Source organism: Polychytrium aggregatum (assembly GCF_025602895.1).
Source record: "Polychytrium aggregatum strain JEL109 chromosome Unknown BJ171scaffold_12, whole genome shotgun sequence".
NCBI classification, from domain to species: domain Eukaryota; kingdom Fungi; phylum Chytridiomycota; class Chytridiomycetes; order Polychytriales; genus Polychytrium; species Polychytrium aggregatum.
The window spans coordinates 601,264-627,010 of record NW_026516214.1 but is presented as its reverse complement, the minus strand read 5'-3'; the positions used below and the strand labels follow the sequence as shown (position 1 = coordinate 627,010).

General features: G+C 58.3%; 6 protein-coding genes across 6 annotated transcripts; 5 read left to right on the top strand and 1 right to left on the bottom strand.

Moving 5' to 3' along the window:
- Positions 1 to 4,348: 4,348 nt before the first annotated feature.
- Positions 4,349 to 6,525, top strand: BJ171DRAFT_566975 (uncharacterized protein; the record flags this gene model as incomplete). The annotated part of the gene is made up of 4 exons (XM_053113445.1): positions 4,349 to 4,771; positions 4,915 to 5,623; positions 5,847 to 6,048; positions 6,139 to 6,525. The coding sequence occupies 4 exons, from the start codon at positions 4,349 to 4,351 to the stop codon at positions 6,407 to 6,409; spliced, it is 1,605 nt and encodes a 534-aa protein (XP_052968227.1). The 3' UTR covers positions 6,410 to 6,525.
- Positions 6,526 to 6,857: 332 nt separating this feature from the next.
- On the top strand, positions 6,858 to 13,528 carry BJ171DRAFT_498815 (RecF/RecN/SMC). Its single transcript, XM_053110415.1, has 21 exons — positions 6,858 to 7,162; positions 7,309 to 7,458; positions 7,723 to 7,995; positions 8,098 to 8,235; positions 8,387 to 8,521; positions 8,638 to 8,787; positions 8,940 to 9,126; positions 9,225 to 9,496; positions 9,576 to 9,755; positions 9,888 to 10,001; positions 10,128 to 10,251; positions 10,460 to 10,785; positions 10,899 to 11,063; positions 11,222 to 11,315; positions 11,438 to 11,553; positions 11,715 to 11,956; positions 12,058 to 12,198; positions 12,379 to 12,516; positions 12,661 to 12,813; positions 12,948 to 13,185; positions 13,278 to 13,528. Exons 1-21 carry the CDS (start codon positions 6,995 to 6,997, stop codon positions 13,338 to 13,340), a joined length of 3,567 nt encoding a protein of 1,188 aa, XP_052968226.1. The 5' UTR covers positions 6,858 to 6,994; the 3' UTR covers positions 13,341 to 13,528.
- Positions 13,529 to 13,724: 196 nt separating this feature from the next.
- On the top strand, positions 13,725 to 15,436 carry BJ171DRAFT_41924 (concanavalin A-like lectin/glucanase domain-containing protein). The gene is made up of 6 exons (XM_053107381.1): positions 13,725 to 14,172; positions 14,280 to 14,357; positions 14,476 to 14,510; positions 14,584 to 14,688; positions 14,789 to 14,848; positions 14,955 to 15,436. The coding sequence occupies exons 1-6, from the start codon at positions 13,788 to 13,790 to the stop codon at positions 15,261 to 15,263; spliced, it is 972 nt and encodes a 323-aa protein (XP_052968225.1). The 5' UTR covers positions 13,725 to 13,787; the 3' UTR covers positions 15,264 to 15,436.
- Positions 15,437 to 15,609: 173 nt separating this feature from the next.
- On the bottom strand, positions 15,610 to 18,179 carry BJ171DRAFT_558307 (P-loop containing nucleoside triphosphate hydrolase protein; the record flags this gene model as incomplete). Its single annotated transcript, XM_053113145.1, has 6 exons — positions 15,610 to 15,938; positions 16,140 to 16,719; positions 16,939 to 17,485; positions 17,589 to 17,703; positions 17,823 to 17,939; positions 18,077 to 18,179. 6 exons carry the CDS (start codon positions 18,177 to 18,179, stop codon positions 15,610 to 15,612), a joined length of 1,791 nt encoding a protein of 596 aa, XP_052968224.1.
- An 811-nt stretch (positions 18,180 to 18,990) lies between these two features.
- BJ171DRAFT_498812 (uncharacterized protein) lies at positions 18,991 to 21,677 on the top strand. The gene is made up of 6 exons (XM_053110414.1): positions 18,991 to 19,497; positions 19,819 to 19,981; positions 20,120 to 20,209; positions 20,287 to 20,417; positions 20,592 to 21,326; positions 21,461 to 21,677. Exons 1-6 carry the CDS (start codon positions 19,137 to 19,139, stop codon positions 21,523 to 21,525), a joined length of 1,545 nt encoding a protein of 514 aa, XP_052968223.1. The 5' UTR covers positions 18,991 to 19,136; the 3' UTR covers positions 21,526 to 21,677.
- A 952-nt stretch (positions 21,678 to 22,629) lies between these two features.
- Positions 22,630 to 25,388, top strand: BJ171DRAFT_566971 (glycosyl transferase family 90-domain-containing protein). Its single transcript, XM_053113444.1, has 5 exons — positions 22,630 to 23,333; positions 23,536 to 23,792; positions 24,039 to 24,202; positions 24,392 to 24,594; positions 24,807 to 25,388. Exons 1-5 carry the CDS (start codon positions 22,734 to 22,736, stop codon positions 25,134 to 25,136), a joined length of 1,554 nt encoding a protein of 517 aa, XP_052968222.1. The 5' UTR covers positions 22,630 to 22,733; the 3' UTR covers positions 25,137 to 25,388.
- Positions 25,389 to 25,747: the final 359 nt, after the last annotated feature.

Genomic DNA, 25,747 nt, shown 5'->3' with positions numbered 1-25,747 from the left:
CTCACACTGGCTGTCAATGCCTATGCCACCAACTGCACCACCCACCTCGATCTGGCCTACTGGCGACTCCTTCGCCGCTTCTGCGCTGCCGTCTTCTCAGCCAACAAGCACAAGCACGAAGCCATCGAGGCCTGTCTCGAGCTCTTCGAGAAACCAGGGCAGACTCCACCCAAGGCCGATCTCGAGTTCCTCTATCCCGACTTTGGCCACGTCCTGGACGAATTTCGGTACAGCAGCGACCAGGACCGCTTCCGGGCCCTCCATCGCCTCTCACACCATGTGAGAATCCTCGCCCGAGACAAGATGGTCGACAATGTCCACAAGTGGATCGACTGTGACATGCCCGCCCTCCGAGTCACCGAGCTGCAGCGCCAGGCCAAGCTGGACGAGCTCACTACCCAAGGCATTCCCTCCGACGACAAGAGGTTCACCACGGCCAAGTCTGAGCTCGGCACCACCAAGGCCAAGATCAACAAGCTGGCTTCCAGACTCAACTGGGCACTCAAGCAGCTCGCTCTTGACACTCCTCCGGCCGTGTGCACGATAGTTCCTCTATGCACTACAAGGGCCAAATACATCAAGATTGACACGGTCACTCTTTGGGAGCTCCTGGGTCCAAAGAAGCGCCTTGGACTCACCAGGGACAAGCTCAAGGAAGAAGGTGAGGACGGTGTCAACAACCAGGATCGTCTCTGGCGCAGTTGCTTCAAGCTGCGTAGTTCCCTCTTCCAAGAGCGGGTCAGGGACAAGAAGCTGTTCAACTACGAGATCAGCACCGATGGCATTGGATGCACCATCGGCCTCGTCAAGTTTCTGCCTCGAACCGATCACACCGAGACCATCGAGCCTCCTCCGACTGCCGAACAGCGCATCCAGGCCCACATCGGTGACCCAGACCCCAACCGTACCACCTGGATTGGCATCGATCCTGGAGTCGGCTCCATCTTCACGGCGGTCATCCAAGCACCGGGCCACCAAGACGAGGTAGTCTCGTTCTCCAATGGCCACTACCAGCACATGTGTGGCCACAAGTCCAATACTGAGTGGCACAATATCATGAAGTATCGACTCAGCATCGAGACCTGGATGTCGACCACCCCCTCGCCCAAGGTGTCGTCCTCGGAGGCCTTCCTTGTCCATCTCACCCATGTCCTGCGACCGGAGCTGCGAGTGCAGCTCGACTTCCACCTTGGCAAGAAGGCCCGTCACCATCGCTTCACGGGCCACAAGAGGCGCCAAGTGGCCATTGACAAGATGTGCAAGGCCGTCCTGAAGCACGCCCCGATACGGACCGATGTGGTGATCGCCTTTGGCAATGCGTCATGGCGACAGGGCAAGGGCTATGCATCCAGCCCTCGGAGGCAGCGGTTTGCTCGGTACTTTGAGCAATTCGAGCACCACCGACGCCGTCCCACTCACCCTCACGGAAGCGTCAAGGTAGTCTCGACGAACGAGTTCAACACCTCGCAAGTGTGCTCCAAGTGCCTGGAGCCAGTTCGGTTGGAAGGACTCGATGCGCCCAGTGTTGCGAATTCCCACTTTGTCAGGAGCTGCAAGAATCCCAGCTGCCGGACAGTGTGGAATCGCGACGTCAATGCGGCGCGCAACATGATCACAGTATGCAAGTCGATTGTGGAGATCGGAGAGCGACCGGTGGTGTTCACTCGGAGGCTGCCAAAGTGATCTGTTTTATTTCTTGTGGCTTTGCTTGACGCAAGCACAGCACATACTACATGTTCATGGAAACGGCTATATTGTCCCGTTTTTTTCTGAATAAAGTGTAGTGGCAAATCGCCCACTTGGCAATACACTGCCTTTTTTTTTGTCTCGCCTTGCAACTCTGCTCGGAAACGAACTGGGCACTGCCTCATTTCAATCGAACACGCAGTGTGGGCCCATGAGGACGGCCGCCGGCTGTGTCTTGCTCTACCGCTCCTTCAAACTCCCCCCCCTGTCGTGCCGCCCTCCTCTGCATCTTCTGATTGGACGCCCAGGGAGACACCCGAGTTGATGATAGCAGGACACCTCAGCAGACAGATGGCTTGTGCGGGCTGAATGACGTTGACCGATCTGACTGAACGACCTTGATTGGTACCCGTGCTCCATGAACTCATCAGCTTGCCGAGGCCGTCCAGCGATCTTGCCCTTTGCTTTCTGTCTTGCCTGATTCCTGGGTGTGCCATCTTGCCCTGGGTTGCAGTGGCTGCATCTGCAGTGACTCCCTGGTCCTCGTCGCTCCTGCTCACTCCATGAATCTCTCTGCTTGCTTAGGACATCCAGGAAGATGATTGACCCCACTTGGTCGCTCATGGCCGAGTGCGTGATATGATCCAACTGCGGCGTGTTTTTGTCTGAAAGAGACGATGTGTCCCATTGTTTCTTCGGCGCGCTGTACTGTAAGCCCGATCATGGCCTCGGCCGAGCTGCTCTCTCACGACTCGGTCCATGTGCACTACCCTCGGACGCAATCACGCTGCTTCCCACGCCGGATTCTGCCCATTGCTCCGGCCCTGCCGTGCCCTCCTGTGTGTCTTGCCGCCACTGGTCGCCTCCCCTTCACTCCCCCCTGACTTTACTCCTTGTCGCGTCATTGCCTTTCGCCTTTCCCACCAACGCAGCCGGCCTTCTACGGCTCGCCCCCCCCCCACGTCCACGTCCACTCTCATTCTGATCCTGACCCGTGCATCTCTCTATATCTCTCTCTTTCTCTCCCTTTCTCTCTACCGTCCGGCCCCGTGCAGGCACTTGGTAGTGCTAGCTATCTGCTCCCGGCCCCTTCACTTCACCCTTCACCCATACCCCGTACCAATCCACCACCCCTTCCAGACCCCTGTCAATCGGTCGCCACAGACTCGCGTTCCACAACTATCCTGGCGCTCACGACCAAAAGCGCGAGTCGGAGCGGGCATAGAAGGCGAGGAATCAGGTCTCTCACACCCATCTCCAACTCGCAGACACAACCCCTCAACACCAATAACCGCCAACCTTGTTCTCTGACCCGCCCGGCAGTATCGTAGGTGTGTTCCCAGGGCCCCACAAGCACCTTTTGCCGCCACCCTTCTCGCGTTCCCCATCTTGACTTACTTGGGTGCGACGGCTCTCCCGTTGTGTTGGATGAGTCGTTATCACCTGAGTGATGCATTTCAGTGGCGTGCAGGGCAAACAATTGCAGCCGCCTTCGTTTTCGGCCAGCCTCGAGCCAAGGTTGGGGCAATAGTCCATTGACCTGGCTGTCCTTTGGAATCACGCAGAAGCTGCTACCATAGAAGCGATTGTATAGACATTGTCGCGGAGAATTTCCTATAGACGTCGCTCCCGACAACCTCGGCCTCAGCCACATACCATCGCCATCAAGCGGAGTGAGAGAACATTCGTCTATCTTTCAGCACCGGCGTGTCAATTGCCTCGGACGCGACAATCAAGGATAGGTACGGGTGCGCATCTATCCGTTCGAAAGGGACACGCCGCCCGCCCGGTCTCACGCATCCGATGCAAGGAGGGATGACAATGTTCGGAGCGTGGTTTGATGCGAATGCGCGACTTGGTGGGCTCGTGGAAAGGTCCGAGGCGAGCGAATCTGTCGATTACTGTGTGTGAGAGGCTGAGATTCGTTGCTCCGATAGTCCGCGATGCTGATCCAAGTCTCTGTTCTTGCATCGCACTCTCACTTGGCGTTTCTACCGCCCCGTCGCCCCGTCGCCCTGCTCCCATGTTGCCTTGATACCGTACCCCGGAACACCAGAGCCTCATCCACACGGATACGCCCACGCCACTCTATATCACCACCACCGCCGCCGCCGCCGCCACCGCTCATCATCAGTGTGCGCATCAACCTCCGCTCCCCTCAGCAGAGCCCAGCCAAGAATCAATGCTCAGAATGACGACGTGGGCGCCACCGACATCCGACAAGAACTTGAATCTGGCCATATTTCCGCCTCCCCCGCCACCACCGCCCTCGGGCGTTTCCTTTGCCAATTCATCGTCCAACGGGTTTCAGCAGGCATGGGAGAGCAACATCTTGGTCGGACCAGCCCTCGCCCAAGCGGCGCTGTTTCCCTCGTCAAATGAAAGACGCTGCTCTGCCAGCGAGGCGAGCGACACGCTCATGCGGTCCACCAGCCAGCCCCTGAACGGCCCCGCCCCATCACAGCCGCCTTCGGTGGGAGGAGGGGGCATGTGCATCGTTTCCCACAACGCGACCTCGGGCATGATCATGAATGGCCCACTCCATCTCGGCAACAGCAACAGCAACGGCAACAGCAACGGCGGTAGTAGTGGCAGCAGCAACGGCAGCGGCAACGGTCCCGGTTCCTCTTCGGCCGGGCCATCCCACTCCCGAGGCGGCGGCATGACCACCATCGACTCCTTCGTCAATCTCGACCGGGCCCACCCAGCCCACAGCGGCCCCAACTCCATGAGCGCCACCCATCCCCCCGCCTCGGCACTCTCCCACGCTATGATGGACATCCATTCCAACCTGACCGCAAAGGAGATCTATCGCGAACTCGAGAGCCAGCGGCTCGAAGTTGCCGCCCTCACGGCCCTCGCCCGTGACCAAGGCGCAGAGATCTCGAGCCTCCTCCCTGAGCTTGAGAAGCAGCGGCGCGAGGTCGTCATCCTCTCCTGTCGCTGCAACGAAATGGCAAACCGGCTCGACGCCGAGCGAGAAAAATCGCGGAGCTGGGAGTACCTTTCATCCTGCCTCCGCGAACAGGTCGTCGAGCTCGAGAAGAGTCGAAGGGCAGACGATGAGGAGAGACGAAAGTTGCAGGTAAGCTCTCTTCTCGTTGGCTCTGGACTGACCCGGACAGAACCACCGGACCGCCCGGCTGCTGGGAGCCTACCCCATCTCCTGCTGACTCATCCCATGCGCTGTCCATTTGTCTCATCATCTGCTCGAACCTGGGCTCCCAGGAAACGGTCCAGCGCTGGAGCGCTACGCAACGCCAGCTCGAAGACGAGCTCCTCAACCTCAACCGCACCATTTCCGAGCTCAACTCCAGCAATTCTCAAAAGGACGAGGAGATCCAGAAGCTCCGAAACCAGATCGAGGAAGTCATGGGCCGCACGTCCATTCCCAACAGGCCCCCACCCCGGCGCCCCTCTGAATCCACCAGCGCCCCCGACTGCGCCCAGGATGCCGGTGCACCAACAGCGCCGAGCAGCACCGGTGGCGGCGGAGGTGGCGGCCGCTCACAGCCGGCTGGAACACTTGGATCAGCCGTCTCGTCGACCCCTGCCTCGACACCCTTACCTTCGGTGCCACACACCCCTGTGTTGTCGTCGCAGCCGGCACGACCGGCCCAGACTCTGTCACTGCCGACTGCCCTTACGCAGCCTCCGCCACCAGCCTCGCTCACGTCCACATCAGCCAGCACGCATCCGATCCCGCCCCTGCCGCTGCCACTGCCGCCGAAACCGCAGCCATCCCAGCCAAGCAGCACGCTTGCTCTCGCCCAGAGCGGGTCCCAGCCTGTCAAGTCTGGCTTGGCTCCGTCAACCCTGTCTTCCTGCGACACACTTCACAACGAATGCGTCAAGGCCTCCGAGACCGAGGATAGACCCGGGTCGTCGTTCTCTGCTCTGGCGACACTACAGGACGAGAACGACCAGGGTGATGAAGGTATAGCGACCGTGCTATTGGGTGGATGTAGATGGGGATATGGCAGCCGTAGCAACTAGACTGACTCAGGGTGCGGGCTGTATGCGGGAGCGGTGTGGAGGATGGCCTACGGTGCTTGTGGCTTGTCCACCGGCCACGATGATTCACCCCGCTTACGTCCTCGTGTCATACACCACGGCCTCTTCCTTTGACCTTGCCAATCGATATGAACCTGCTCGGACAGTATATCAAGTCGTCGGGCCTGACGGTTCGCAGTGCGTTGTGTCCGATGACCGGATGGGCAAATCGGACCAAGGGGTCTGGGTGCACGTTCGCGGCATCCCTGCGCTGTTCACTGCCCAAGCCCTCCATCTTATCTTTACGGCCTTTGAACCAGTCGAGACATCCATTCCTCACTCGGACCGCCAAAACAAGGGCAATAGAGGGTGAGGCGTCCGCATTCCGCATGTGTTCATTGCAAGCCTGGAGTCTGCGTGTGAGTTGCCCAGGCTAACTCACCGCCGTTCGTGATTCAGATACGGGCTCGTCTTGCTGCCGTCCCGCGACCATGCGATCCGCGCCATCAATGCTCTCAACGGCGTCCTCGTCCAAGACAAGCGCCTCGAGCTCAACTTCTCGACCAGTCCCGGTCCCCGTGGGCCACGATTCATGGACATGGCTCGCACGGTACATGGCCGGATCAGCCCCGGCACCTTCGCAGGCAGCCACGGCCACATCACAACGGGGCCTCTGCTGGTCGGACAGAAATCTGCCGACCGGGATCGCAAGATAAAGCGCTATACTTGATTCCATAACGGCCGTGACAATCCTGAAATACCGATGGGAGTGCGGCGCGCATATGTGCGTGCATCCTAGTCTCGGAAAGGGCAGTGTTTTCTTCGTAATGCAATACATGACCTGATCGCCATCAATCTGCGACGGCTGTGCTCAAACTACCGAAAGGGATGGGACTCGTATTCTACCGCTTTGTCCGTCGCTGCCTTTGATGCGCCGACAATGGACGGCGCCTCTGAGCATCTCAAAAGTCGGAGACTATCTCGGGCACCGCGAAGCGCCATATCCCTCGTTGCTCACACCGAATCTGCCCATGAGCGGGGTTCCTCTTCATGAGGCCGTCGTCATTCGCACGCAGTCCACGTGACGTCCGTTCAATTAGCCCGCATTTGGACTGCACGGAACCGCACGGCGCTGCACGGAACTGGGCATCAGCATAACTGCCTCTCCCTGGCCGATCGCCCCAGCACAACCACCAGCGGCACACCGGCGACGATCAATCGAGCGGCTCCGTTGGCCTCCCACTCGCCCCCAGGCCCTCTCCCTCCCCTCCCCTTCCTTTCCCTTCCCTTCCCTTCCCGCAGCAAACCAAGCGCCATGCACATCCAAGAGGTGATCATTGACGGATTCAAGTCCTATGCCAACCGCACCGTCATTTCAGGATGGGACCCCGAGTTCAATGCCATCACCGGCCTCAACGGCTCCGGCAAGTCCAACATCCTTGATTCGATATGCTTTGTTCTGGGCATCACAACGCTGTCGCACGTAAGGAGGCCCGATGCAATCCATAGGATGGGCGTCCTTTCGGCCCGCTCGAGCCTGAGTCGAGCCAAGATCGATTCAGTCTTGGACGAGACATGAGCTCACACTCGCATTATCCTGGATCGCTGCTCTGGCATGCCGTCTGCCAGGTGCGTGCAAGCAGCCTGCAAGACCTTATCTACAAGCGAGGCCAGGCCGGCGTCACCAAGGCCTCTGTCACCATCGTCTTCAACAACGATGATCGAAACGCAAGTCCGCCCGGATACGAGGACCACCGAACGATTTCGGTCACCCGCCAGGTGAGCCGTCTGAGTTTGGATGCAGCCCCGCTCTGGCTGCCATTCGAGTCTGAGCCTCCAGCTTCGGCTACTGTTTCGACCGTAGCTCTTGGATGTACAATCGGCGATGGTTGAGCAAACCACTCAGCCCTTGCTGTGTGGCTGTGGTGGCCTGCAACCAAGAGGCAAGGTGTAATGAGAGCTGAGCAGTGGGCTGGGCGAGAGCATATCGACTTTGACAGCGGAGCCAATAACACCACAATCAACTCATGCACTGGCGCCCAGATCCTTATCGGCGGGAAGAACAAGTACATCATCAACGGCCATTCCGTCCAAGTGCAGCAGGTCAGCCGGATGTTTCAATCGGTGCAGCTGAACGTCAACAACCCGCACTTCCTCATCATGCAAGGCAAGATCACCAAGGTCCTGAACATGAAGCCACCTGAGATCTTGGCCATGGTCGAGGAAGCAGCTGGCACTCGAATGTTTGAGGAGGGCAAGGAAAAGGCCATCAAGAACATGGCCAAAAAGGACGCCAAGCTCGCAGAGATCAACGACGTAAGCCTGTGCGAATAAACAGGGCGGCAACCGAGAACGGCAAACGACGGTGGTGTCCGAGGATGATATACTTATCCTCGTCACCGTCGCTATCTTTCTTAGCTACTGGCGACCGAAATCGGACCGAAGCTCGACAGTCTTCGCGAGAAGAAGCGTGTTCTTGTTGAGTTCCAAAAGATCGACAAGGAATTGGGTGATCTCAAGCGTCTGATAGTCGCACACGAGTACCACCAGTGTCAGGTATAGCCGATCGATGATATGCGATACCCACTGCACGCATGCGTGCGCACCGACTGGGCCTGGCGTCGCAGCTTCTTCAGGGCAGTGGGCGAATGCTGCTACCGCAATGTCCGATCCGGTAAAAAACATCTGACACGACTTTGACACATAGACAAAACTCGCCCGATCGAACGAGTTTCTCATCGACTCTACAAGCAACATCGCCTCGCTGGAGAACGACATTGACACCATGGCCGAAGAGATTCGGAAGATCGAGCAGCTTCTAGCTGAGAACGCCGCAGAGCAGGTCAATATGCAACGTCGTCGTCACGTTTATGTCGCAAAGCCTCGGAATGTAGCATGACAGACCTGTCTCATCAGCTTGCTGACACCCCGACAACCCGGCTTCCTGCTGCATCACAGCAACGAGACGAGCGCGTCGAGCAGCTCGACGAGACTGTCAAAGAGTACGCCAAGGCCATCGTCAAGCTGCAGACCCAGAGTGAGCTCAAGGCCCGTTCGATCCAGGAGGAGACCGGCAATCGCGATTCTCTCAACGAAACCAAAAACGAGGTGGGCTCAAATGACGATCGAAAGCATACGACATCCCCTCCAACACGCTCGTGCAAACCGAATCGTGTTTGTGTGGGCTATACCCAGCGCCTACTGTCCTGCCATAGTCTGACTTGCAACCTGCTTCTACGCGCTCGATCTCCAACCGCCAGCTTCTTGCCAGCTTGGAAGAGGCCCAGTCGAAATTCAAGGAGCTCTCGCAAAAGTTTGAAGCAACATCGTTGGCGCATGCGAACAAAGTCAAGGAAGTTGAGAACCTCGAAAACCTCCTGCAAACCCTGACCACGGGCATCTCTGCTTCGGAGGGCCACGAAAATGGATACATGGACCAGCTTCGCGGTATGCGGGTGATGCGGGACTTCTGGCATGCCCGATACCTCGATGTCGATCGGCGTGTTGCTTTTGTGTCTAACAACCCCCACCGCCTCCGCTCGCAGTCGCCAAAGCCGACCTGAGCAATACCGTGGCAGAAATCGAGGAGATCAAAATCAAAATCAGCCACACCGAAAAGGAACTCAAGACCCTCGAGGGCTCCATGGGCAGTGCCTCCAAGGAAAACCGGCAGCTCGTGCAGAGCTTCGAGCAGACCCAGGCTCGAGTCAAAAAATCGCAGGAGCTTCTGGCCAAGTTGGAGTGGGATCCCGAGAAGCAGCAAAAACTCGCAGCAAAGCAGAGCCAGCTGCGAGCGACACTGAATCAACTCAGAAAGGTGTGAGTCGGCCCGGTGTCGTTCACTGGATTCGCAACTATACCGTGGGGTACTGACCTGCTGCGCTTTCTCCACACAGACCTATGACAACCTCCTGATGAATGAGCTTGCCGGCTTTCAGCTGCAGTTCACGGATCCATACAAGGGATTTGACCGCTCCAAGGTCCGGGGACTCGTTGCCAATTTGATGCGGCTGTCGGAGGATCAGTACGAGTACGCCCTCGCCCTTGAGGTCGCCGCTGGCGGCAAGCTTCGAAATGTAAGACCGACGAAGTCACTGGCAGTACGCGAAGGAGCATCAGGAAGGCATCACCCGCGGCGAGCGCCTATCCCGCTCTAGCTCTCCTCGTGGCTTTGTCAGATGATTCATCACAACGCTCTCGCCTTCTAGATTGTGGTCGAGACAGAACAGATCGGCGCGCAATTGCTCAGCGGAAAGCACTTCCAAAAGCGAGAAACGCTGATTCCTCTCAACAAAATCCACAGTAACCCGGCAGCTCCCGAGGTGGGTTTGTCGGTGGGCTGCAGTATTGACAGCTGTAACGATCCCAGCCGCACGGCTATTCGCCCATGTCGTTGCAATGGACTGAGTTGGCGATTGCGCCTGTCGATTTCTCCGCGAACTCCATAGAAAGTTCGAACAGCCAAGAACTTGGCTCCGGGCAAGGTATCCCTCGCCTTGGACATGATCGAGTTCGAGCAAGACCTGCAAAAGGCGATGGAATATGTGTTTGGCAGCACCCTCATCTGCAAAGGTAAGATCGCTGCGGCCAATACAGTCTGTATGAATGAAGTTTTGTTGCCCGAGCGTGCACTGCCGCGTCCGACTTGAAGCAATGCCCAAACCTGGTGCATTGTTCTGTAACTTGACATACAGCCTGTGCATGAAGGCAGGGCAATCGAAATCAATGCATCGTCGCTTTGGCTCAGCCACCATACGTTCTAATACCGGAAAATCCATAGATGCGGATTCTGCCAAAACCACAACCTTCAACGATCGCGTGCGTCTGCGCTCTGTTACCATGGACGGGGATGTCTATGAAGCCACTGGAACACTCTCTGGCGGATTCCGGTCATCAACCACCAGCCAGCTGATCAAGGTGTTCGAATCTATGAAGCTGCTGGATCAGATCGAGAAGCTTCAGGCCGAGCTTGACGAGGTCTGCAGCCAGCTCGAGGCGCTGATGCAAACCGCAAGCGACTACAGTCAGGCCAAACGCCAGCTCGAGCTGGACGAGTATCAAATGAAGCTCGTTAACGAGCAAATCGAGTCCAGCCGCTATGCCAAAGTAAGAATACCCCAAAATCGACGGCCTGTGCAGACAGATTGATCGACGAAGCGGAAGCAGACATCGTTGGGAGACCACCCCGGCATTCTCATTATCGATTGTGTGGTATCCAGATCGCCTCCCAGGTGGATTCGTTGAAGCAGGAGCTGCAGGATTACCGACAGAATCTCAAGGAGAGCTCGTCCAAGAAGAGCGAGTTTGCCGAGAAAATCCAGTACTTGGAGAAGGAGATGAGCGAGCTCTCGGAGCATCGCAACGAGAAGGTGCTTTCCCTCAAGGTACTGTCGCCAATACGATAGGCATCACTGAGCAGAGGCAGAGGCAGAGGCGCTCAGCCCCAATGGAATCCCTCGGGCCGTCAAAGGGATGTTCGTTACATACGTGTCCTTTACTGGCTGCGTTGAAGCATGATGACTCACATACATCTCTCTTGCAGAAAAAAGTCAAGGAGGGTCGCGCAGAAATCGTAAAGAATGCCCCCGCTACAAAGAAAATGCAAATGTCCCTGGACATTCTCAAGGAAGAAGCAAGTAGGTGCCCGGCTGCTCCACAGAAGGATAGCGACTTTGCACTTTCAATCGTCTTGATACGAAGGAAGCAAGCGCCGCCAGCTGCTCCTGCTGCTGACACCGGTCGTCCGCATAAACTCCAGACCAAATCGAGCTGCAGATCGCTCAAGTCGAGGAGAGAATCCACGAAACCACCAAGCTGTTGGGCATCTACTTGGCCGAGGAGCAGAACCAGCGACAAAAGATCGAGCGGGTGAAGGTACGCGTGCGTGCCAATTCAGGGCAATGGGCAGCGGTTGGCGGATGCAGCCCATCTGCCAATCGACCCGATACATCTTCCGACGCAGTCGCTCCATTTCATCAGCTGATCGCGACTATTTACGATAAACCCTGTGTCTGTTCTTTATCGCATCAACACAGCGCGACCTGGACGCATCTACCGAGGAGCTCGAGACCGCCAAGGCCAAGATCGCCGCTGCCGATGCCAACGGCAAGAAGCTGCAGAAGGAGAAGAAGCTCATCATGGACTCAACGGAGGAGAAGCGGCGCGAGCTGCAAAGGATCAAGCAAGAGATCTCGCGCTTCAACACCGAGAAGAAGGAATCCTCCCTGACCATCCAGAATCTTGAGCGCGAGCATGCATGGATCCAGGACCAGCGCAGGTACTACTGCGCATGCCACCAGAGCCAGGCAGCAAATGTTTCGTTGAGGCCATCCATTCTCTCGAGCCACCAAAGCTGAACTCCACGATGCACATATCCAGCTTGTTTGGCCAGCCTGGATCTGTCTTCGACTTTACACGGTACAACGTTGCCGAGTGCAAGAAGCGAGCCCGGCAGCTCGAAGAGGGCCAGCAGAGCCTGAGCCGCACGCTAGATCCCTCCGCAGCCGAGTCGTTTACCCGGTGAGCTGCTTGAGCCTGGTGCTCGGTACCGTGCTAGCGAGAGCCGCTTGTTCCACATCTTGGCGCTCATCCCCCCCCAGTCGGGGTGCTCTCCTGGTACGAAATGTGCTTTCGGCATGAGACGTCGCTCTGACACGAAACGACTCTCCGACATCGGACGGCTTCCGCTTGATCCATCAGGGTTGAGAAGCAGGAGCTGGCGCTCAAACAGCGCCTGGCTACAGTCAAGAGAGACAAGCGCAAAATCGACGAGACGATTCTCTCGCTCGAGACCTACAAGACCGAGGCTCTGCAAAAAACGTGGGAGAAGGTGAACAGGTATGGCGGACTCGCAAGCACCCGTGCCCAGGCCTCTCCCTCTCCCTCTCTGCCTTTCAAGGACTACTCTTCCTGCTCATGTACATTTTGGTCTCATGGAGCGAATCACTGCTAACTCACTGTGGATGCTGACTGGGATTACAGGGACTTTGGCGCCATCTTTGGCGAGTTGCTGCCGGGCAACGATGCCAAGCTCGAGCCGCCCGAGGGCCAGGACATCACCGAGGGCCTCGAGGTCAAGGTGGCCCTCGGTGGGGTGTGGAAGCAAAGCCTGACGGAACTCAGCGGAGGCCAGAGGTATGTTGCAGATGCAATTCGCACACACACAGGCCGAAGCCAGCCGCGAACATCCCACGGGCTCGCGACCCCCCGCCCCGCGCTCGTCTGTGGATCTGCGCCCTGACCCCCTTGGTTCTCTGTCGGACACCCAGATCGCTCGTTGCGCTCGCGTTGATCCTGTCGCTGCTGCGGTTCAAGCCCGCACCCATGTACATCCTCGACGAAGTCGACGCCGCGCTGGATCTGTCACATACGCAGAACATTGGCCAGCTTCTCAAGACGCGCTTCAAGGGCTCGCAGTTCATCATCGTCTCGCTCAAGGACGGCATGTTCAGCAACGCGAATGTGCTGTTCCGGACCAGGTTCCGCGAAGGTGTTTCCGTTGTCGAGGTGAGCCCAGCGGCCGCGACAGCGACACAAGCGACGGGTGCTGCTTTCGCCGACAATGTTCCTCACGCTGCGAATGTGCTTTTTCTCTCCAGCGGACAGCCCAGAAAGCGGCGGCGCTTGCCCGCCAGCGAACGCATGCGACGCCGCTGTCGTGACGAGCCCGCAGGCCAAGTGGTCCGGCGCCAGCACGACCCCCTCTCGACAGACACCCACCGTCTCGTTTCGTTCTGAACACGCTGTAGTGATGCCGCGCGCCGAGATTGCACTTCCCGAACGGGTCGCCGGGGCCGATTGTGCGCGCAGGAGGAGGCAGGGCCCGGGACGGGTGCGGTCCACATGGCACATGTGCACCAGGCCGTGCCTTGTCTTGCATGGACATGCCGCCGCCAGACCGTTGCACAGCCCACACTCCCGCCGCACCATGCGCACGCGTGGCGAGGCACGTTCCTGCGGCGGCCCAAGTATCGTTCTGTCTGGAGGAAGCGGCGCGTGGAGGGCGAAGTGAAAAAGACCATCGTCGTCGTCGGCGGCGGCAGCGCCGTTCTGTCTCTATCGCTGGCCGTCTCCCATCTGCACACCTTCCCCGACATCCCCTCTGCACTATGGTCGCTGTCTCTGCCGCTCTGATCCTCGCGGTCGCCTCTGCCGTCTCGGCCCAGTTCTATCCCCTCAAGTGCGGCAACCAGACCGCCGACGTCTCTGCCTGTCTCTTCCAGGACGACAGCTGCTACTTCTTTGACGATTTCGACACCCTGAGTGCCGTCGAATGGGGCAACTACACAGGCGACCCAAGCACCGCCCACTTTGTCATCGAAGCCGGTCTGCCCTATGTCAACGGCAGCATCCTGTACATGCCGCTCATCAAGCCCCCTGCTGGTGTCCCCAACGCCAATGCCACCATCATGTCGACTACCCGTTTCATGAACTACGGCTCCTTCGAGGCTCGTCTGGCCACCGTCGGCCGCTCTGGTGTCGTCTCCACCCTGAGTACGTGACCATCATCTGTCCGAGTCCCTCCCCTCCGCGAGAAGTACTGGTCGGAGGTTGGCGTCTCGCTCTACTGTTCTCATGCGCCCATCTGTTCTGCATCGCAGTCAGCATTTCCAACACTCAGGATGAAATCGACTTTGAAATGGTTCCCAAGGACGCCGCCTCTGCCAACGAGGTCCAGGGTATGTTGTGTCCGAGCCAATGATATTGCACCGTCGCTGCTCGCTGACCACCTCGTCTGGCTTTCTGTGCCGTCCGATTCTTTCCACTCACCGACTACCCTCCGCTCGCTTCCTCCAGCCAACTGGTACCACAACGGCGAGCAGACCTTCAATGTAAGCCCACCACCTCCTGCTGCCGAGCCCGCTCCGACACAGTCCCAGTAACTAACCACCAATGTCCGTTCAGGTTGACTTCCAAGCTGGCGAAGCCAACAACAACACCTACGACAACTTCCACATCTACAACGTCACCTGGACTCCCGACGTTATCACCTGGAGCCTGGACGGCGTGGTAAGTGGCACCTATTTCTGCCATCGCACACCGCGCGTTTCACACATGTCTCCAATCAAGTGTCCAGCGACTCATCCGTGTCATTTCCTGGCAACGCAAGCCCTTCGATACCGTCGTCAAGAGCTCCCTGGGCAACAACTCGTACCGCTATCCGGCCACTGTAAGCCATCGCTGGGGTCTTCTAGCGCATCGACTGCCTGTGCTTTCGACGTTGCATCATGCACCACGGCCCATTCTCACCTCCATCTTTTTACTCGCTCATCCAGCCCTCTCGCATCCAGTTCGGTGTCTGGAACCCTCAGGACAACGCTTGGGCTGGCGACGGCAACATCAACTTTGACAACCTGACATCTGAGCTTCACGTTCGCATCGATTACATGAGAGTCATCGGATACGGCTGCACCCGCACCGCTCCTTTGGTCAGCTCCTCGAGCGCTGCTGCCGCGACAGCCTCGCAGAGTGCGGCGGCGTCGTCCACGGCGACTGCCAAGTCTGCAGCGGCGACATCCGCCTTCCCTGTCGGTTTCGGTGCCTCGGTGCTGCTGGCTGGTCTCGCCATTGCTGCTCTGTTCTGAGAGCCCTGATCGCTGGCTCCTCTGCTACGGATCTCTAGAGATGGTGCTTTCGCAACCACAGCTCGCGCAGAACGAAACACCTTGTTTTGCCCGACAACCGCTGCCGGCTGTTGGATTGGAGAAGCACCATACAGCGCTGTATTTGAGCCTCCCGGTATTTCCGGCGCTCTTCCAATGTCATCCACGAACACACATTTGTATTCATTCATCTCCAGTCTCGGAGTAATGTATTCTCTTTTGTTTATTTGACTTTTTTCCTGATGTTCTAGAAGTGTGGGTTGGCGAAGGGGCGCATCCCATTCCCGTCAGCTCTGTGTCGAAAGCTGGCGTGCTGTGTCAAACACGATCACTTTCTCTTGCCCTTGTCCTGCGGTCTCTTGCGGAGACGCACTCGGGTCGGAGTCACTTCGATGACTTCGTCGTCGGCCACATACGACATGCACTCTTCGAGAGTCATCAGTCTCGGGGGAACGAGCTTGATGGTCTCCTCTTTGCCGCTGCTGCGGACGTTCGAAACCACCTTGGCCTTGACGGGGTTCACAGGCATGTCGCCTTCCTTGGCATTCTCGCCCACAACCATGCCGCTGTAGACGATGTCGCCAGGGGAGATGAAGAAAATGCCACGAGACTGCAGCCGCTCAATAGCATCGTTAGTTGCCTCGCCATCACCAACAGCTAACAGGAAGGAGCGCCGGAGCCGCAAGAATGAGTATGAGTTGCAGAATATGGAGCAAACGATGCGGCAGTTAGTGTCGCGCGAGTGAACAAGCCAGCCGGTTGACTGAAAACCACCAGGGCTCCAGCACGGTCTCTGCTGGCTCCATCTAGAGTTGCCCCGATGCCCCAGTATCTCGATTCCCGGTCACGCAGACTTACACACAAGGGCACCCTTGCGAATCTTGCCCATGGGCCCTTTGTAGGGCTCGTACTCGAGGAACGAATGGGTCAAGACGCCTTCGCCATGGGTGTCGTTTCGGAACTCGGACGCAAAGCCCATCAGGCCACGCGCAGGGACTCGGAACACCAGTCGGGTCTTATCGCCGATATCGGTGTAGAGCTTCAGCTCGGCCTTGCGCTGACTCATCTTCTCGATGATGGTGCCTGCAAACTTGGGATCCACGTCGATGATGGCCTCTTCGATGGGCTCGTACATTTGCTTGGGGTCATCGGGATCGGGCTTGAGGAGCACTCTCGGGGCAGAGATGGACATTTCAAACCCTTCGCGACGCATGGTCTCCACAAGAACGCCGAGCTGCAGTTCGCCACGGCCAGAGACCTCAAAGATCTCGGGGTTCTCGGCACTTGGGCCGACACGCAGCGCGACGTTTGTCTCGGCCTCCTTGAGGAGCCGCTCACGAATCAGGTTGGAGGTCAGACGGGTGCCTTCTTGTCCTCCCAGGGGCGAATCGTTGACAGAGAAGTTCATGGCCACAGTCGGGGGATCGATCGGTGTGGACTAGTTCACCGCAAGATAGACAATGCGAGAGGCGAGAGGCGAGAGCCGAAAGGCAAGGGAAACGGAATCAGAATCAGTACCACTCGGAACCGCGGCGCTGATGCCGCTTGCACACCCACTCAGCCCATTTCATCGCACGGGGCCGCTGCGCTGTTCCCCTCCGCTTGAGCTCGCCAGCAATTCCAGAACCAATCGCAGATAGACATGCGGAATACCAACCGGGATCGGCTCCGTGATCTGGAGAGAGCACATGGTGGTGTTGACGGTGGCGTTCTTGAGACCCGCAATCAGAACAATGTCGCCGGCGCCAGCAGCCTCCACAGGCACACGCTTCAGACCGTCTTGGACAAAGAGCTTGACACACCGTCCCGAGTCGGTCACGGTGCCGTCCGGGTTCAAGGCCTGGATTTCATCGTTAACCCTGAGAATGCCGCTCTGAATCTTGCCGAGGTACAGCTTTCCGACGTAGTCGTCGTGGTCCAGTTGCGTGACGAGGAGCGAGAACGACTCTGCGCGGTCGACTTTGGGGTGGGGCACATTGTGCAGGATCATGTCAAAGAGTGGGCTCATGTCCTTTCGAAGCTCGGGCTTGTGAATGTTGTCCATGTCGCCGGTGGCCCAGCCCTCCTTGGCCGAGGCATAGACTGTCTGGTACTCGAGCTGCTCCTCGGTGGCTTCCAGATTGAAGAACAGATCCATCAAATCGGTTTCGACCTCGGGAATCCGCGAGGTCGGACGGTCGGCTTTGTTGATGACAACCACGGGACTGTGGGCAGCAAGATCACGGCGATCGATGAGTATGGATGCGGAATGGCAAAGACACGAGCACATCCAAGGCCCAAGGCTGTTTGGTCTTTGCGACGACTCACCGCAGACCGTGCTTCAGTGCCTTGGACAAGACAAATCGAGTCTGGGTCATCGGCCCCTCGGTGGCATCGACAACAAGGGCCACACCATCGACCATGGAAAGGACACGCTCGACCTCTTTTGCCGGGGACGAAATCTCAGTGATGCGTTTACAAAAAACCGGCTGCCCTCGCCGGTGCGCTGGATGCGGACGCTGGCTCTGCGCCTATGTTGCCCGCAGTCAAACAGGAGCTCACCTCCGCCAAAATCAGCGTGGCCAGGAGTGTCGACGATGTTGATGCGATGGTCCTTGTACTTGATGCTAGTGCACTTGGACAGGATGGTGATGCCTCGTTCCTTTTCCAGAGCGTTCGCTGGGTGGTGGGTCCGGTGCAATACTCCAGTGAGTCATCGCGGACGGCTGCCACTTTTGGCCAGATCGCCGAGACACACCCCGATGCCAGCAGTGCTGATCCCCGCCGATGCGGGCATGGGGCGGGAGGCTGCTTACAGTCCATGACACGGGTGACGCCCTGCTGGTCTCCAAGATTGGTTCCGGATTGCTTGAGCAGACAGTCAACAAGAGTGGTCTTGGCCCCCGATGAGCGCAGCATGAGTGGGAGACGAATGGATGAGGAAGAGTTGAGCCGATCGGGAGAGCGAATCGCAGCCGTATGGGGCGACGCAACATCGGGCACCAGTCCAGTATGCCGGTATCACCAGCGACAACAGAGAAGCAGACTCCAGGCTGGCACAAGCAGCGAAATAATACCTTGCCGTGGTCGACGTGAGCGATGATGGCAATGTTGCGGATCTTCTCGGGCGGGATCAAACGACCGCCGCTGGCATTGGGCCCATCGGCAGCTGCATCATTGACGGTGGAGTAGAAACGGATGCCCGAGCGCACACTCGGCGCCGTCAATACAAGTCCTTGAGTATGGGCCCAGCTGGCTTTCTGGACGAGACCAGCGGCGACGGGGTGAAGGGCGAAGGTGGCGACGGATCGTCGTGGGGCCACGGCAGGGGCTGGCCAGAACGGCAGTCTTGGCCGAGGCAGCAGACTGTGGCGAGATACAAAGCGCATGCTGCTGGACGATGGGGCTTGCGGCAGGATGTTGGCCAGAGCGAGGGGGCAGCAGGAGGCCAGAGGAAGCAACGGGATCCGAGCAACGACAGCCGCCTGGGGCGTTGGCTTGGGCGATCTTTTTTTTTTTCGCTTTTGCCTGTGGCAAATCCTGCGAATGGGCAGCGTCGGAGTCTGAAAAGCAGCTGGCCAATCAGCTCGGCATGCGGTCTGCCGGGAGGGACGGTCACCTGACTGGCCGGGCTTCCGCCGATGGAGCAATGCCGGCAGCCTGGGTCGGCCACTCCCCGGCTCGCAAGAACCGTCGGCCGGGGGTGTCGTCCTGCATGTGCGCTTGCTTCCATTCATCCGCCTCCGTTTTCATGAGCAGGGCGTCGTGGGCGGTCACCGTGACTGGCGCGGTGCGTGGGGCTGTCCCTTGGCAGGCCCTGGCTTGAAAAGCGCCGTCGCCAGGCTTTCCTCAGCGACCGCCCTGCCTCATCGCAAAATGCTCCAAATATCCGCCATCCTCGTTTCGGTCCTTGCAGCCTTTGCCTCGCTGCTCGCCTACAACACCTACACTATCCGATCCCATGTGCTGACCCGACATGGTGGCTTTGCCCAGTCGCTTGCTGCGGACCACTCGTACGACGAGCTCAAGAACATCGACTGGCGTCCGCACCAGCAGCGCATGATCAGGGCCATCCAGCACCCAACAATCTCGTCGCTCAACTACCCCGGTGGAAACGTCGTCATCCACGACGACTTTGTGAAATGGCATGCCTTCTTGGAGGCGTCGTTCCCGCTTGTCTATTCCAAGCTGAACAAACACATCATCTCCAACTATTCGCTCGTGTTCGAGTGGAGAGGTATGTCTGCGGATCCATGTGTCTCTGACGGAGGTCTTTGCATGTGGATTCAAGGGAATGTGCATTTGTGGATCGAGCATTGAAGCCTGGGTCCACAGGGCCCTGTGGGCCACATCGTGCAGGACGGCGTCTAGCTCGCTCTATCCTCTTTCTGCCATGCTTCCGGGTTGCTTCTGGGCTGCTTCTGGGTTGCATCCCCCCTTGCAGCAGAGATAAAAGTGTGTTGATCTCAACCAGCGTCCCTTGCCCCATGGCATGGACAACCGGCAAGACAAAGACCCACAGGGGAAACATGCTGATTTGTCTCCTTGGGCCATGCAGGCACCGCGGCCGAGACCACCACGCCGATCCTTCTGACGTCTCATCAGGACGTCGTCCCTGTCGAGGACAAAACGCTCCATGAGTGGAAATTCCCTCCGTTTGCGGGCATGGTCGATGACGAGGGCTGGCTCTACGGTCGCGGCACCCTGGACGTCAAGAACGGGTGTGTATCTTCGCGCATCGCATATCGCCGGGCGCCTCTGCCCCGTCCCATCTCGCCGATGTCATAGCATCGTATGCACTTGATTAACGCTGTTCGACTACCATGCCATGCCGCGCCGCATCCGCCCGTCATCTGCAGGGTCATGAGCCAACTCGAAGCAGTTGAGTATCTCCTCTCGGTCGGATATCAGACAAAGCGGTCGATCTGGCTCGCGTACGGACACGACGAGTGAGTAGCGCTCCAGATCGGATGGTACATCGATGGAGGTCGATCGGGGCTGACCATCGACTCGTTGAAACCCGCAGAGAGATCGGCGGCATGCACGGCGCCCGCTACATTGCCGAGTTCTTCAAGTCTCGCGGCACCCGCTTTGATTTCATCGTGGACGAGGGCCTGCCCATCGTTGGCGATATGGACATTGTCGCAAATTCCGTAGGCAAGTGCTATGGCTGAACCAGCCTCATTCTATTTGGACTCGACAAGGGTCGTCACGCCAGTGGTATCAGGCCGGGCAAGCCTGACTTTGAATCTTGATCCGCGCCGTGATCTCTCACGCCTGATTCCATGTATCATTTTGCCACTGCCGCGGCACTCGTTGCATATGCGCCAGCTTCGATCGGCATCGCCGAGCGTGGGTATTGCGATATCGAGCTTCAAATACAGGGCATCGGCGGCCACGCTTCGACTCCTTCGCAAAACAATTCAATCATCCATCTCAGCAAGCTCCTGGTGGCCCTGGAAGCCGAGCCCTTGCCTGCCAAGCTCGCCAGCGGCATTATGGGCATGACCCTCGAGTCCCTGATTCCGTTCATGACCAACCCGCTGCATCAGGTCATGTTTGCCAACCAGGAGCTTTTCGAGCCTCTCTTGCTGTCCGTCCTCGACAAACCTGCTGTCAAAGCCATGCTTGGCACGACCATGACTCCGACCATCCTGACGGCCGGTACAGCCCACAACGTCATTGCCCAAGTCGCTTCCGCAAACATCAACGTACGAACGGTTCCGGGCGAGAGCTGCGAGAGTACTCAGGCGTACATCGAGGCCGTCGCCAGGAAGCACAAGATTCATGGGCTGCGGATCGCCATTCATCGCGACAACTTGCCATCCCCCGTATCCTCGATCGAGAACCCGCCGTTCCGGGCCCTGGAATGGGTCTACCACACATGCTTCCAACACCTTCGGCCCTCGATTGCGGTTGCGCCTGGCCTGATGCTCGCGGGCACCGACAGCAAGCATTACGAAGTCCTCACCGACTCGATTTATCGCTTCATGCCTGTTCGTATGAATTCGACCGACTTGGTCCGCATCCACGGTGTCAATGAGCGCATCCACCTTGCCGATTACGGTAAGTTTAGAGTCAGAAGGGCAAGGCTGGACGAGCGTGCGTGTTAAGGGATGGACCGAGCAATGGCATTCTGGGTTTGCAGCCGGCGCCCGCTGATTTACCAACACTTCTTGCCTTGCATCATCAACCACCAGCCGAGATGATCCGCTACTTTGCCATCCTCATCCAACGAGTCAACGACCCCGAATACGACGCCTAGGCAAGATAGGGCGGAGACAGCTTCGGGCCGCTTGATTCACTATCGTTGTGCGTTTGTGGACGGCCTGGTCCTGAAATACACCGTTTCATGAAGCGACATGGGTCTGGAGGTCGATGCAATGCAATGCGATGTAGTGCGATGCAGTGCGATGTAGTGCGATGCAGTGCGATGTAGTGCGATGCAGTGTGATCATTTGCCAATGGCTCTGAACGTGCTGGCCATGGAGAGCCCCGCGATTGGCCGGTCCCTGTCGCGGACATCGTGCAGCCGCTGTTGATGTTGTTGTTGTTGCTGTTGTTGCTGTTGTTGCTCTTTGCCTGGCGACCGAGCGAAGCTTTGCGAGCAGCGCGCCAAGCCGCACAGCAGCCTTTTGAAAACCATAGCACATGGGGCCGTGTCCGTCCGGATTTGGACAGCGCCCCGTCCTTGGCCGAGCACAGCGAGAGGGTCATGCCGCCGTTGCTGTCGATGTGTCGATTGCCACAGCGCCTTGCCAGGCTTGTTGTTGCTGCTATTGTTGCTGCCGATGTGACTGCTGTCTCTGTTGGCTGTGGGGCAGCAGACACAGCTGTTGTCGCGGCTCTTGCTGTGCCCGGTAAGGCTGCCATTGTGCCTGCTGTAGGGCCTCTGTTGTGCCCGCGGCGCGGCTGTTGATGTGACCGCTGCAACAGCCCTTTCTGCCCCTGTTTGTGCAGCTGCCCAAGTGACTGTTCAGTGGCAAAGCGATAGTGCGGGCTCGAAATATTTACGGACCCACTCTTTGTGTGTCGCTGCTTGCTGCGCTGCCATGGTCGTGGCCCACGCCGCCGCGGCACCGGCGCGACCCTCACTGTGGCCACAGTGTCGACAAGGGCGTCACCGGCGCCATGCGACACGAGACCGCGTGGCCGCCACTGCCCGACCGTGCCCACAGACCCCGACCTTCCCTTTCCTTGCCAAGAGCCGGCGCGCTCGGTGGTGGCGGGCATGCTGCATTGCGCGTGGCAGCAGCGCTGCTGGCCTGCTCAAACCCACCCACAAAAACACTGGCCCTCTCTTTCTCTCTCCTGTTCCCAAACCGGACCAAGCCAAGCCCATCTCCGGAACTTGGTCGTTCCTGTGTTGCTGCATTTTTCGCCTGCATTTTTCGCCTGCATTTTTCGCCTGCATTTTTCGCCCTCGCCCCCTTCCTCTGTTTCGGTCTCCAGCTGCCTCAGGCCTTCCTCGCCATGTTCCCCAAGCTGCATGCCACCCGGCTCTTGGGCCTGCTTATCGCCATCATCTTTACGCTGCTGATTCTGCGGCCGACCCCAACAACATTCTCGGTTCGCACTGGCACTGACGGACCAACCTCCTCTGCAAGTGGCCATGCCCATACCTCCGCCGGCCACAATCATGCCACTCATGATCTTGCCGCCAATCCGCCCACCAATCCGCCCGTCAACCCACCTGTTACCGTTCCAACTGCCTCAACCACCAAAGATGAGCGAGCCCAGCAGCTTATCGATGCCATCGATCGCTCTCAGTCACGGACCCTCAAGGAGGCTGTTGCCCGCTACCAGCTCTTGCACGGCCGCAACCCCCCGCGAAACTACGACAAGTGGTTCGCCTATGCCAAGGAAAAAAAGTGCATGATCGACAACTATGCAATCCTCTACGAAAACCTGGCCCCCTTCTTTGAGATGTCTCCGGCCGAGTTCCGCAGACGAACCTCGCTCCTGAGCAGCACGGGCGCCCGACGCACCTATCCCGTTATTGTCAAGGACGGTGCGCTGCAGCAGAAAGACTTTCCTTATTGGTCTCAGGCCTGGGTCTCGTTCATTACCAAGGTAAGCAATCCCTACGCCCTTCCGGTTTGCGGCTGCGGCGTAGCGGGCCACTGTCAATCGGTTGACTGCTGATTGCCGCTCAAGCCCTGGTCCACTCGGTGCATGCGTCGCTATCGAAATGGCTCATTGCCGATCGCCACCGGAAACTGACACGGGCATTTGTGCTCCTCTGTCTGTCCCATGCACGTCTTTGTCCCTCTAGCATCAAGCTGACATTGGAAACCTCGAGCTCGTCCTCAACGAACTCGACGAGCCCCGAGTCGTGTTTGATCACCTCGCCGCTCGGCGACTCGGCCGCAAGATGGGTGAGCTCCAGGAGGTGAAATGGCATTCGCCCGCGCCTGCAGAGCACTACAGCTGGCTGCTGGAGCGATGCGCTTTCCGCCAATATCCCGATGGACCCATCATCAATGGCATCCATGGCTTCACCGTCAACCCCGATACAAAAGTCTACACCGAGTAAGTGCTCGCGGATACTGGTGATAGCCGCCACCCCGTCCCGACGAGACCCAAGGGGTCCAGATTCCGCTACTGTCCGGGTCCAGCATGATGTGTTGTTCGGGCCAGGTCGGCTGCCCACTCTCTTGCACTATGAGCACAGCCTGTATCTATCCGTCTGGGCATATTTGCGGTTTGGGCTGGTATCTGGCTATGTTGCTGACCTGTCTCGATGCCCTCCCCTGCCGCCTTGCTGCTCCTCACCAGACAATTGGTTCCGATTCTGTCCAACACGAAGCTGCGCAACTGCTTCTCCGACATTCTGATCCCGTCGAACTATTATCTCTTCGACGCCTTCAAGGGAGAGTTCAAAGACAGTATTCCGTGGTCCGAAAAGACCCCCAAGCTGTTCTGGCGCGGCAGCACCACTGGTATGACTCGCCTCGCTGCTGGGCTGGGACTCCCTGCTGATCCGGTGTCCAGTTCTGCCGCAGTTTCGGCCTGTGTGGGATCTGTGCTTCCTCCCGCGCCTTTGTGGTCCCTGGCTTTGCACTGGCATAAATCGCGTCTCTGCTTCCCCGGTGCTGACTGCTTGGTTTTCACCCACCCGCGTTGCACAGGCGGAACCCCCGTCGACGAAAAATACGTCAACTACCACCGACACCGCATGGTCAAGCTCGCCCAGAACAACAGCCACATGGACATGGGCTTTATCGGCGCAATCCAGTGCGGCGCCTACTGCGAGGACGTCAAAACCAAATACCGATTCGCCGACCGCTCGCCCTTTGACGACAACTTCAAATACAAGTATCTCATCGACATTGTAGGTTTCAACGCCGCTCTGGCGTCACCAGCCAGAGGAGCCTGAACTGCACATGTCTCCAGAGCCGCATGATCGATGCGTGCGCTGCCTGCGGGCTGAGATGATGGCCCATCTGCCCGTCTGCCCGTCTGCCGGTGGGGCAAGCCACCTGATGTACAGGCCGAGTCTTGGCGCAGAAACCTAAACTTACGCGGCGTCGTGTCTTTCTCCAGGATGGCAACACCTTCAGCCAGCGCTACTCGCCCTTCATGCAGTCCAACTCGCTCGTCTTCAAGATGACCATCTTCCAGGAGTATTTCGATGGTTGGCTCGAGCCCTTTGTCCACTACATCCCCATCAACGTCGACCTCTCTGACCTCTCCGAGAAGCTGCAGTGGGCCATCGACCATGACGAAGAAGCCGAGCAGATCGCCCTGAACTCCAAATACTTCTCCAAACGCTTCCTGACGCTCGACCAGATGGACTGCTACATGTACCTGATGTTCCTGGAGCTCGCGCGGCTCTATTCCGGCGAGGAGCTTGTCCTTCCCGCGGCGCACTGAATCAAAGCTGTCCGAGCACAACCGAGCACAGCTGCACCGTGCTGAGCAGCACCGTGCCAAATGGTGCTGAGCTGGGTAACCAAGAGCGCCAGCTGCCCATTCCGTGTGACCCGCGGTGCACCTATCACCAAGGGGGCAACGGCTCGCTGCCCGATCCCTGTCCCTTCCCCTACATTGACTCAGTGCAGTCATGCAGAACCGGCTGTCTCGCCACCCTGCCAAAACAATACAAACACTGCCATCAGCGACGAACGCCCAATTCCTGTACGTGTGCCGGAACGGTGCCTGCGCGGATCAGCCGGTGGGCACAGATCGTGTGAGCATCAGGAGACCAGTACAAACCCGGCCCGTTTCACGCACCGGCTTGCAGCCATCCACTCAGGGACGGCGGTGTTGATTGGCGTGTGCGTCGTTGCGCGGCGCGTGACCAAGGGAGTTCGGTGGGCCCTGTGACCAACCGCGCCGCGTCTCCCTGCCGCCACCGCTTCCTCCGCCCCAGAGGTCTCCCAGGGCCGTAAAAGCAGCCGTTGCAGCAACCCAACCCCCGCCCCCGGCACTCGGAGCTCCATCGCCCGCACCATCGCCCGCACCATCGCCCGCACCATCGCCCA